The sequence below is a fragment of the Platalea leucorodia genome (genome assembly GCF_965183815.1).
Source record: "Platalea leucorodia genome assembly, chromosome: 9".
Taxonomy (NCBI): Eukaryota; Metazoa; Chordata; class Aves; order Pelecaniformes; family Threskiornithidae; genus Platalea; species Platalea leucorodia.
In genome coordinates, this window is record NC_138831.1 from 17,387,302 (window position 1) to 17,399,368 (window position 12,067).

The 12,067-nt window shown below is 65.9% G+C and overlaps 1 protein-coding gene and 1 pseudogene across 2 annotated transcripts in view; both read right to left on the reverse strand.

The window, feature by feature from the left end:
• LOC309594854 (U3 small nucleolar RNA-interacting protein 2-like) overlaps positions 1 to 11,854 on the reverse strand; it is a 32,621-nt pseudogene extending 20,767 nt beyond the window's left edge. Inside the window, exons 1-10 of the transcript in view lie at positions 11,804 to 11,854; positions 10,075 to 10,152; positions 8,831 to 8,980; positions 8,533 to 8,629; positions 7,366 to 7,424; positions 6,963 to 7,100; positions 4,670 to 4,772; positions 3,619 to 3,845; positions 3,057 to 3,139; positions 2,954 to 2,983 (exon numbers count right to left, since the gene is read on the reverse strand). The product of the transcript in view is annotated as a U3 small nucleolar RNA-interacting protein 2-like (transcript). The remainder of the gene's footprint in view (positions 1 to 2,953; positions 2,984 to 3,056; positions 3,140 to 3,618; positions 3,846 to 4,669; positions 4,773 to 6,962; positions 7,101 to 7,365; positions 7,425 to 8,532; positions 8,630 to 8,830; positions 8,981 to 10,074; positions 10,153 to 11,803) is intronic.
• LOC309594825 (U3 small nucleolar RNA-interacting protein 2-like) lies at positions 143 to 2,944 on the reverse strand (the record flags this gene model as incomplete). Its single annotated transcript, XM_082321229.1, has 12 exons — positions 143 to 248; positions 339 to 412; positions 534 to 613; positions 712 to 857; positions 937 to 999; positions 1,188 to 1,330; positions 1,521 to 1,613; positions 1,866 to 1,981; positions 2,193 to 2,319; positions 2,559 to 2,600; positions 2,710 to 2,783; positions 2,884 to 2,944. The coding sequence occupies 12 exons, from the start codon at positions 2,942 to 2,944 to the stop codon at positions 143 to 145; spliced, it is 1,125 nt and encodes a 374-aa protein (XP_082177355.1).
• Positions 11,855 to 12,067: the final 213 nt, after the last annotated feature.

Below are 12,067 nucleotides of genomic sequence, written 5' to 3' on the forward strand. Positions count from 1 at the left end.
GAGGGCAGAGCCACAGCACGATATGGGGGCCAGCAGGGGTGGGGGGGCCACGCGACACCCCCCACTCGTGCCCTGCCGGCCCCAGGAGGGTGGTCACATGAAGGACGTGGGACGCAGCTCCGGCGGCTCCGGGGCCAGGGGGCTAGGAGCTGTCGGGGGCTTCGGGGCTGGGGGCTGCAGCCCTCCGCTTCAGGGGGATGATGCAGATGCTGTTTTTGGCTTCTTTGACTCTCCACCACCGGCCGAGCCTATAGATGAGAGAGATGGGGGTCACCCTCGGCCGGGCCGCAGCGGAGAGGGGGCTGCCCCTGGGCAGTGGCAGGGAGTGGGGACGGTACCGGTGCTCCTGTCCAAGGCCGGCCACCAGGAAGTCGCCGCCTGCGGAGAACTTGAGGCTGTTGACAAAACCCACCTGGAGGGGACAGGGCAGGGTGAGGGGCTCCCGCAGTCTCCTCCTGCCGCCCAGGGAGGGGAGCCCCCACCAAGAGACGCCCCCAGCCCAGCTCCAGCATCCCCAACCTCCCCATCCGTACCAAGGGGATGTCGCAGAGGGGCTCCAGCTTCCGAAATCCCTCACCACACTTCCAGAGCTTCACGCTGGCACTGTGGGAGCCTGGGGCAGAGAGAGGAGACTCCTGCTATGCATCCTGACCCAGGGAAGGGAGCAGGACAGCCCCCCCAAACCCCTGCTCCAAAGCGGCTGCCACACACCTGTAGCCAGGAGGTCACTGTTGCGCAGAGCGGCCACTGCGGAGATCCAGTACGGCTGCTGCAGGCCCTGGGAGTCCTGCATGCCGTGCGCCTGCCGGGCCAGCGCCAGTGGCTTCTTCTTCGTCAGCCCCCACAGGGCTACGGACCTGCCAGGGCGGGGAGGGGTGAGGGGGCTGCGGGGGGCACCGCCTGCCCACCCCGGGCACCAGCCAGCCCCGCGCTCACCCGTCATCAGCGCCCGACACCATGTGCTCCTCGTTGATCAGCTGGATACAGTCGATGGAGCCCCTACGGAGAGAACAGGCAACTACCAGCAGTTCCGAGCGTGCTTTGGGATTCCATTTAGGAAGCAAGGGCTCACCAGGGCGTCAGTGTCCCCAGAGCGCCAGCAGGCTCCTGGTGACACTTAGCACCCTCACACCGCTGCCCCAGCTGGACCCGCCTGCCCGCAGGCCCCTCTCCTGCCCCAGACCTACTGGTGCCCGTAAAACACAAGCTGTGACTCCTCGGGGATCTTCCAGAGCCGCACGGTGCCGTCCCGTCCCCCCGCCGTCACACAGCAGTCCCGGCTCAGGCTGTCCACCCCTGTGATGACCTGATGACGTCCTGGTGCCCGAAACTGGAGGGAGAGGTGGCAAAGAGCTGCGGCGGGCACAGCCACAGCTGTACAGCTGGTACGTGTCTTTCCAGAAGGACAGGCCCTGCGGATGGACAGACAGATGTCCGTCTGGGGGGGCAGCGGTGAGGGGCACCAGGGAGGATGGCGCTGCCTGGCCCCACAGGCATCACAGCTGATGCCCCTGACTCACCGAGACGGCATTGCGGTGCCCGGTGAAGATGTGCAGGCGCTTGCAGCTGGCTGCATCCCAGATCACGATCAGCTTGTTCCTGTCTCCCGTAGCCTGGCAGAACACAGGGGATACCCGAGACCTACTCCTCGGGGACCTGCGGCCCGTGCCAGCCTCTGCTCCCACCCCATGTGCTTTGGGGGTTCCTAGGGACCCATTCTTGACTCCGGTGGAGGCAGGGGCTGCTTTAACCCAGCAAAGTATACCTGGGCATGAGATACGGCTCCCCAGGACCCCGGGAGGAGATGCACTCCCCACCACCACCTCTCCGCCCCACATGGCAGCGCCAGCATCCCTCTCCCGTACCAGGTACTTGCCATCCGATGAGATGGCCATGCAGAGGACATGCGACGCGTGCCGCTCCCCAGTGCCCTTCTTCCCCCCAGGCACAACGCAGAGCCTCTTCCCGCTCTCCACCTCCCCTACGGGAAAGGCACCACCGTCACCCCCTGGGAGCCTCCCACCACTCCGGAAAGCATCAGTGAGCCTCCCACAGAGCCCAAAACGATGCATGTGCACATCCCCAGAGGGGCCAGGGGCCAAGCCACCTCCACAGGCACCCACGGTCCTGCTGCTGCAGGGTCCCCGCAGGGTTCGGGCTGGGGGAACAGCCCGTCGTGGCCCCAGGGGAACACTTGCATTTGATGAGGGAGCCGTCCTTGGAAGCAGAAAAGATGAACCTGTCATCCGGAGAGATGACCAGGCAGGTGATGGGCAGCTGGTGCGCCCGCAGCATGCGGATGCTGGCTGGATCCAGAGGCTACACCTGCAGGGAGAGCGGGATGTGAGCTGGGCTGCCCCCGTCCCTTCCCCAGGCTTGGGAGCACCCGAGCACAGCACCCTTCCTTCTCCAGGGCGCCAGCAGCCGGCACGCCGGGCGGGAGAAGGGCTGTGGTCCCATAGCTGGCATGGCAAGTCGGGGTACCAGCTGTGGCCATGCCTGAGTGTCCCCAAAGCCGGCACTTACAGTCCGGCAGCCCCCCAGCACTGGGCACTTACGTCTTTGGCGATGAGGCGCTGCAGCCGGCCCTTCGGCTCGAGCTGGGGAAGAAGCAGGAGGCTCAGCGGAGGCAGCCCCAGCCCCGCGGGAGGGGGACAGAGCCCGCCGGCGCCACCGGGACCAAGGGGACGCGCCCCGCTCCCTGCTCACCACGTCCTCCTTCAGCCGGTCACCGATGAGATCTGCGGGCGTCTCTTCCTCCTCTGCCGCCGCCCGCTCCTCCTCTGCGGTGGACACGGGGCATGAGGGCCAGGCTCAGCACCGGGGGCTGCCTGCCTCTCTGCCCCGCCGGGGCACCGGCGCCAGGGGCCAGGTGGGGCTCACCGTACTGGCGGAGCTGCTCCAGGTACAGCTTGGCCATGCGCAGCTTCTTCTCCTGCGGCATCTCCTCTACCTCCTCCTCCGCCGCCGCCCCAACAACGGGCTGCGGGGACAGGCGTGAGCACCGCCACCGGCACCCCCACCGGTACCGCCATCCCCCCCGGCGCAGCCCTTACCTCTCCGGCTCAGAGTCGCTGGACACCTCCTCGTCGACGGGCCGGCCGGCCGCCGCCCGCGGCCTCCCCTCAGCGCCCGGGACCTGCGGGAAGGGGACAGGCGCGGCAACACCCGCCGGAGCGACCCCGCCGGGGCAGTGCCTCTCGCCCCCCTCCCTCTCCCCGGCCCGGCCCTCACCGCCACCCGTGGCCGCCGCTGCCCCGGCACCCCCCACTCACCGAGACGGTGTGGCGGTGATGGCGTACCCAAATCATCATCAGCTTGTTCTGCCCCTCAGGGCCTCTGGTCCCATCGCACGTCCTTTGGGGGGTCCCAGGGACCCGTCCTTGGCTGTGCCAGGGCCGTGGCTCTGCCCGGGGCGGGTGCCGGGGGGCCTGTCCCAGCGATGCTCTCAAGAGCTAAAATCTGCTCTTGTGCTGAAACTTCATTTTGCGCTGCCCTTCCTGCTGGGGATGCCGCTGGAGCCAGAGCATCGGTGGCTTTGTAGCTCCCGGGCTCGGCCACGTCAGCCCAAGGCAGCGCAGGCTCCTCCGATGGTGGGAGGCAGAAAATGTGATTTACCCCAGCGTGGCCCGGGGGAGGGAAGGCTTCAGCTTCAACTTCAGCTTTGGCTTCAGCTCTGGCTTGGGCTTCTCCTCCCCTCTGTTTCACCGCCCAGCAGAGAAGCTGGTGCTTTGTGGCAAAGACGAAGCGCGTGGGCAGGTCTTGCCCTGGACCGCTGGAAGGAGCGGCTGTCCTGCTGCTCTCCGGAGGACGCCGGCTCCTCGGGGGCTGAGGGCTCTTCTTTCCTGTTAGATGTTGGGAAGAGGAGATACCCCGGCCTGCAGAGCATCCTAGGGCTGGGGCTGCTGCTTCGTCTCTGCCCAAGCAGAGTCCTCGCTGGGGGCCGAGTGCCACCTCATCCACGCCCTCGGCAGCTGTAAGCTCAGCTGTTGTAGGTTAAACCCCGACTTCAGCCTTCCGCATTGCAGGATGAGGTCCGTCTGAATCGCCAGGGAGGAGACCATGGGGCTGGCATCTTTCTTTGCGCCCTGAAGGACTGCAGGCGCAAAGCAGCAGAGGTGAGGTGACAGCCCTCTGTCCCCTCCAGGCAGGGCACGTTGCAGCCCGTGATTCGCAGGGCCAGGAGGGAGCCAGGGGGCAAGTGGCTCGGCTGGAGGCTGCTGGTCAGGAATAGCCCCCTCCAGAAACAGCCCCCTCCCCACAGACCCGCTGGGAGCAGAGTCCCCCTCGCCCAGGGTGGGGGAGCTCCGTGCTGGGGTCCTGCCTCCTCCCCGCTGCCCTCACTCACCCTCTCTGATGTACGCCATCTCCTCACGCATATCCGCCTGCCGTCCCATGAGCCCTGGGGGGACGCAGCATGTCAGGGACCCTGCTGCCTGTCAGGAACCCCGCTTGCCCATCGGGGACCCCGCCACCCAGCCCGCCTGGCTGCACAGCTCCCCGGGGAGGGCTGACCCCGGGGTGCAGCATCGGGGAGAGGACGGATGGGCCTGTTTCCAGCCCCACCTGCGCAGGCAGGGGTGAGAGGGGGTGAAGGGGTGCCCCACAGGTCCTGCCCCGGGACACAGGGACCCTGAGAGAGGAAGGGACCCCGGAGCTCATGGCTCACCGATGAACCTGACAGCCTCCTGCCGCAGGGGCTCCTGCGGGCTCCGCAGGTAAGGCTGGCTCTGGCGCAGGTAGTCCTTGGCCTTCCTCCTCTTCCTGGCCAGCTGGAGAGAGGAGAAGGGCGCAGGCTTGGCATAGAGCTGCCCCCCAGTTGTCCCATCCCCCCACCCAGGGCTACCCTCCTTCCCCCCAGCACGACATTCCCAGCTTCCTGCCATGTGGCATCGGGGTTCAGAGGGAGCAGAGGGCTCCCCAGGGATGCTGGGGTGCCATCCTGGTGGCAGGGTCCCCTTTGGGACCCCAGGGGAGAGGACAGCAGGGAGCAGAGCCTGCTCCGGGAGGCTCCGTGCTGCTAGAGGGGCACAGCCCTCTGTCCCCCGCACTGGGCATGGGGCAGGGTTCGTCCAGGTCGGATCCCGGGGGCACTGGGGCTGCGCTTACCAGGCACTCGCTCATCCTCCATGCCTGCGCGATCTCGGCCAGCTGCGCCAGCTGCCTCCACTTCAGGAACTGGCCAGCGCTGCGGAGGGCTTCAAGGGAGGCCTGGTGAGCAGCAGAGAGATGCCACCACCACCACTCGGGTCACAGGACCCTGTGTCCCCCCTCTTGGCAGGGCTCGGAGCCTGTCCCTGCCCGTGCAGGGAAGACACAGCAGCGGGGGACTGATGCTGCCACCAGGTTCAGCACCCCAGGGTGCTGAAGATAAGTGCAGCCACCCTCTCTGGCTGGAAGCCTATTGGGGCTTCAAGCTTTTGGCCCCAGGATGCTGCGGAGCCATAACCCAGTCTCTGAGGCTGCAGGGACCGACGCCAGGGGCAAGTTAAACCTCATGGTGACACACATTTGAAGGGTCCAGTGTCAGCATTGCCCTGCCCAAAGGACCGGTCAGGTTGGGATCCCACCTTAGCCACACTCTTGTCCAGGTCGTGCAGGTGAAAGAGCAGCGGCAGTACGCTGTCCCACACCTCCTTCTTCATCCTCTTCTTTTCGGCACCCACCACGAGCCCCATCGTGGTTTGGAAGAGACGGATGGAGAGCTCCCGCACGGTGCCTGACTCCTGGGGGAGGAGGGGAGGAGGACCTCAGCCCCAAGCCCATGGCGTGCAAGGGGCTGACATGGAGATGGATGTCCCCAAACCAGTGGCAGGCAACCCCGTTCCAAAAGGGAGCGAGCTGCGGCATGCAGAAGGTCTGCTCAGGGGGGCTGGGGTCCCCGGGGCTGGGGTCCGGAGAGGGAGACCCTGCGGAGGGCTGGGGGATGCTGCCAGGGCAGGGTGCGCATTGGTGGGGCTCAGCACACCTGCTGCCCTCCTGCCACCACCGTCCCCACCGCGGCAGGGAGGCCGAGCTAGGGTGAGTCCATGCTGGGGGCTTGGGACGCAGCACGGAGCCACCGAGGGCAGCGATGGGGTCTGGGGGCTGTGGGGCCAAGCGTCCCCCTGCAGAGGACGGGGCTGCAGCGGGAGGCGTGAATGGAGGTGTCGGGTGAAGGGGGCATGGAGCTGTCCCCCAGCCTTACGTTGTTGAAGAGTGGCTGGAGCTTGCCAGCTAGTGCCAGGGCGGTGAGGCTGGGCACCTTCCCCTCCAGCAGCTGGATCATGTTGCTGAGCACGGACAGGGCCAGGGCGCTGGCATCGCTGTCAGCATCCTGCAGCTGCTCCATGATGTGTGGCAGCAGGACAAGGGTTCTCTTTGCCTGTGTGAGACACGCCACCTCCTTTTTGTAAAGCAGCGACCAATCGCAGGGGTGAAAACCCTCTCCGCCAACACTGGCCTCCCCGCTGGCTTCTCAGCAGGCAGCGTGGGTTATGAGGGCAAGGTCCCAGCAGACAGGGCTTACCGGCATGGCCATGGCAAGTCCAGGGCGCAGAGGGGGAGGACAGGCAGCGCTGGCTCCTTGCCAGCCCTCGGCTGCCTCCTTCTCCACCAGACCCCTTGGGCAGGCTGGTGGGCGACCAGCACTGCCTGCAAAGCTGCCCAAGCTGCCAGCAGCCCCCACCACAGCCACTGCGTTTCACCCTGGGGCTCAGCACCCCCCGCTCAGGCTCTGCAGACCCCACGCTCAGGCTGGTCGCTCTGCTGCCAGCATCCCTGCCTGGACATGCTGGCAGAGGGAGCCCGGTCCCCTTGGCACTGCTGCCTCTCTCCTTGCACGGCACAGCCGTGGGGCAGAGGGCCAGGGAGGCAGGACAGCTGGCTGCAGCCGGCACAGCTCCCGATGCCCAGAAAAGCCTAAGCCGCCGCACTACCCACTGCTCCAGCCTGGGCTGCTCTCCCGGCTGTCCCCTACTCACCGCGTCGGGCCTCTCGGTGAGCCTGAGGATGCCCCTGAGCACCAGGCTGGGCATCCCCAAGCATTGGCTCCGCAGATACATGGGGAAGATTTCCAGGGCACGGTCCAGCTCTTCACCGAGGTCGGTGCAGCCCAGCATCTGAAACACGTGCAGCGGAAGCTGGTGTGGTGCTGGCTCCAACCATCAGCTCAGGGCAAGGAGGCTGGGGCAAGACCAAACCCGGACGGAGGCGGCGGGGATTGCGGAGAGCCCCCGTGCCCCACACCACACCGCCCTGGTTGCTCGCCTGCTCCTCCATGGTACCAACCGGAGCCCACCCACCGCCCCAGCTCCCCCCACAGCGGTGGGCATGGGCGAGCCGAGCGTTGGAGGCAGTTTGGAGCAGTGCCACCTCGAGGCTCACCTCGACGAGGAAGACCATGGCGATCATCTCCCAGGTGGGGTCCTCCACACTGAGGAGCTCTGCCAGATGGCAGAAGATGGTGGAGCGCAGGGGTCTTGGGGTCTTCATCATCTCCCTGGCAGGGGGAAGGAGGCACGGTCAGGCCTGAGACAGGCAGGCACATCTCTTTGGGGTTCGCACCAGTCTGGACATCACCACTCTGCAGCACTTTCTCTGAGCAACGGGGACCCTGCTGCCATCAGCCCCAAGGGAGGGGGTGGCATGGGGTGCCCAGTCCCCGAGGAGCAGGGAGAAGGGGCTCTCACCTGGCCACAATCCGCACTCCCATGAGGTGGGTCTGGGCGCTGAGCAGGGTGTCCCAGCCACCCTGCGCCTCAATGGCCAGCACCTGGCTCTCAAAGCCCATGCTGCAGAGCAGCATTCTCATGGACTGCACCGCAGACCTGCTCAAGAAGAAATGCTCAGCTCCCACTGGGAGCCCTGGCTTGGCTCCAGGTGGCTGGCAAGGATGAGAGGGCAGGGATGCAGCACCTGATGGGAGTGAGCAGATCCTGTTGGTGCTCCTTCCAGAAGATGTGCACCTCCTGCAGCGTCAGCTCTGTGGTGAACGACACTTGGAAAAGCAGCACCAGGAAAAACTGGGGGAAAATCGCCTCTACCTGCTGCAGGCAGGTGGGCTGCAGGAGGATCTCGCCTATCGTCCTGGCTGCCTGCAGAAGACACCCAAACACCAAGATGTCCCTGCGCCCCTGGGGAGGTCAAGGCTTGGGGTGGGCAGGGAAGGGGAGCAGCGGCCCCGCACAGCTGAGAGCAGCCCCGGAGGTCAGCAACTCACAGCCAGGGAGCGGATGCGCGGGTGATCCTTAGGGGAGGTGGAGGTCTTGCGCAGCGACTGGTTCATCAGCATGCTGAGCAGCTCCTGCAGCACCTTCTTTGCAGCCTGGGGCTCGGACAGCATCGTCTTCCACATGGCCATGGCGACACTGCGGGAAACCAGGGCTCTGTCAGCGGGGACACCCCGGAGGATGGCTGGGCTGAAGTCCCTCAGGAGGGTCTTGGGGCCCCCCTCCCAGTGTGAGAGGAGCCCCAAAGAATGGTGGGCCCCATACGGGGTGCACGTTGGGGAGCACTGCAGCAGGCTGGCCACCACTTCGCTGGGATGTTTGCCCATCAGCACCAGCAGGGCCCTGTCCAAGCTGTTGAGGGCTACCAGCGCCTTGATGGAGGGCAGGCTTCTGTAGATGGCCCACATGACGTTCAGCACCTGGAGGGCAGACATGGGTGGGAGTGGGGATGTCAGCAGGGCAAGCGTGGCCGTTTACCCAGCTCCCACTGGGAGGTGCTTCCGTTCCCGTTGCAGTACGCCGGCTTGAGACAGCATCAGTGCTGGCCAGGCGCAGAGCCGGGGGAGGAAAGGTCCCCCGCTGGGCTGGAGCATCGGCCATGCCACCCACGGGCTCCTCACCTGCCCTGCCTGGAAGGCAGGGTCTGCCACAAGGATGTCCACCATGTGGGCAGCCACACTGATGCTGTAGATGCTTGGGTCTCTGAAGCTCTCGATGGCCATGAGGATGATGTCTGCCTGGTCGGAGGGTCGGAGGTATTTCGTGAACATCTGTGAGATGAAGGAGAGGAGGGAAGATTTGTCACCCAGAGCGTCACCCAGAGCATCTCAGCTGTGCAGTGAGAGTGAGACGCAGAGTCAGGGTGCGCTGGGGAGGAGACCGACAGTGGGGGTCAGGGTCCCGTGGGGAACTGGAGCTCGCTGGGGGCCTTTGCCTAGCCCCTGCTCAGAAACAGCACGAGCTCCCATCATCCCCATGCATTGGGTATCCCTTCACTCATGCCGACCCCCCTGGTCAGGGGCCGAAGGCACTTCTTACCAAGAAGATTTCGCTGGCACAGCCGTTTTGTGAAAGCTGCCAGGGCTGCTTCACTTGCCAGGCCTCCTGCAGCTGCCCTGTGTCATGCAGCCAGGGCCACCTGCCTGGGGAGGAGCAAAACCAGGGTTCTCAGAGCGAGGGTGCAGAGCTGGAGGTGCAGTCTGAGAGCATCGGGCTGAAAAGTCACTGGCAAAGAAAGAGGGCACCCAGACAGGTCTGGGGAGCAGAAACCAGGGAGGGTCCAGGGCTACTGTGAGCAGGGGTGAGGGGAAATGGCTTTTCGGGCAGGCGGGTTGGATCAAGCTTTCTCTTGCCAAGGAGAGTGGCCCCTGGCTGCCCATGCCTCGGGGCACCCAGCCCGACACAGCTTCTCTTACTTCTCTGCTGCAGGACGAAGGTGTGCAGGTGATAGAGAGCTTCTGCAGCCTCGTGGCGGGTCCCCTGGTCCTTGCAGGTGCAGCAGAGGGTGAGGTGCCCCACCAGCTTCCCCAGCATCGCAAACCGATGTGTCTTGGAGCACTGATGTCTGACTGTGGCTTGTGCAAAGCAGGGGCAGAGCTGGGGGAAGAGAGGCAGCATGGGCACAAGGTGAGCCCCAGCTGCTCCCAGAGCAGCCAGGCAGCAGCCCAGAGCAGGGCAGCGCTGCCAGACGCAGGTTCCTGCCTGTGCCCGTGGCAGCCCTGCTCTGCCCTGGGAGAGAGCATGGACAGGACAGGGGCAGGGCAAAGACTCCTGCTCCTGACCTCCTGCTGACTGGGTGCCCAGCTTCCCCGGGAGGTGCTGGGGCTCAGGGCCACAGGGGCTGCCCAGGCCAGGAGCTCCGTACCTGCAGCAGGGGGCAGGTGGTGATGAACTTGGCTAGCCTGGCAATCCGTGCCATGGCCCTCTCCTGCACTGCTGCCAGCTGGGAGTTGGTGAAGGACAGCAGGAGCTGGGAGGAGAAAAGCTGCTGATGTGCCAGGGAGGTGGCATGGCACAGCCCAGCCCAGCCAGGCTTGCGCCGGGGCAGTGCCCGGGATGGGGCACGTGTCCTTCTTGCCCCTCGCGGCAACTTGCTGCGGCCAGGCAGGTCGCCGCATCACACTCCTGCTGCTGCGTCTGCTGCTTTCCACTCACTCCCACCTAAAAAAGTGCCTGCGCCCCCCACCCGAGGACCCCAAGGCTTTGGGATGACCACCTGCCTGGGGACCTGCAGTGCGGGCTCTGGGATATGGCCTGTGGTGAAGCTGGAAGGGGAAAGCCCCAGGGCTGGGCTCCCCTTGCCAGGCAGGCAGGTCCACCTGGGAGGGAGTGTTGGGCAGGATGGGCAGTGGGCAAGGCTGCAGGGGTGAGGCGGGCTGGGGCAGGAGGAGAAGGGTCTCTGGCAGCAGCCAGGAGGCAGCGGGCTGGGTGGGGGGCACGGCAGGGAAGGAGGGATGTTCCCTGCCCCCCTCCTTGCACCAGGCACTGGGCAGGGGGCACTGCTCAACCCGGGGGTCACTGCCCGTGGCGACCCTGTGCCAAGGCCCGACCTGCAAGATCTTCTGCAGCTCCAGGATGCCGAGAGGGCCGGCGCTGCGTACCAGTGCCTGCAGCATGCTGTCCATCGCAGCCAGGGTCTGTGAGGCGGACAGAGTCTTGGGGGCAGCCCTGGAAGCCTCGGGGTGGGGGGGGGATGTCTGTGGCCCTGCGGTGCCCAGGAAGGGGCCTCGGGGTGGGGGAGGTCCCTGTGTTTCACCCTGTGGCGTACCTGGGAGTAGAGGAAAGCCGTGGGTCCCTGGCTGTCCTGCGGAGGCAGGTAGAAGATGCTGCAGAAGCAGATTTGGAGGAGGCTGCTGCTCTTCTCCTGCAGAAGCAGCCCCGCTTGGCTGTGGGGACAGAGAATTGCTCTTCAGATCCAGCAAGGAGGAAGCAGACCCCGGGGTTGGAGACCTGGGCTGATCCCCACACTGCAGGGGACATCTCAACCCCCCCATGACACTGACACTCGCCTTTGGGGGGAAAACCCTGTGGCACCCCCTGCCCTGCTGTCTGCCTCCCTCGTGGACCCAGGGCTGGGGAAGCCCCCGACCTGGGATTGCCCAGCACCAGGAAGGCCAAGCTGGGGGCTGGGGCAGCTACCTCATGGAGCTGATGGCCAGCATGGCTTGCTGCCGCACCGCAGTGTCCAGGTGGTCAGCGGGCTCCTCTTGCAGCAGCACCTGTGGAGCACAGCAGGGTGGGACGGATCGGGATGGGCAGTCTCCCTTGGCCAGCAAGAGCCTGCGGGGCTGGCAGAGCCCAGGTGCCCCCATCTTGGCACCCCCTCCCCACCCAGCACCCAGCGGTCCCAAGCCCTGTGGTGGGAAGGGCTGTGCCCATTACAGAGCCACAGGCTGGCCGAGAGACCTGCAAATGTCATCGGGTCCAAGCCTGGGCTCCAGCCGGGCCACCCAGGTGGCGTTGGAGCATCTACAAGGACGGAGACCCGGAGCAGTGCTCATCCACACCCCGCTGCCTGGCCGAGCCCTCTCCTGCCCCCAGGGCCATGCCACTGCACGCTGCCCCTGCCTCAGCCTGGCTGGCTGTCCCCTCACCTCAATGGTCTCCGCCACCTCCAGCTGGCAGAAGTAAAGCATGTCCCACATGGTGGAGTCCACTCTGGTAGTGCTGCAGATGGTGTGGACGGAGGCCAGAAACTGCAGCTTCTGGTCCTCTTGCTGCCAGCCGGGGAGGGGACAGATGGACAGACAGTGTCAGGGGGGAGAGAGAGAGCTGCGGGGTGGCCAGCACAGCCCCCAGCACCTTGTGAGCACGGGATGGGGTCAGAAAGATCGGCCAGGAGACAGGGGCGCCGCCTC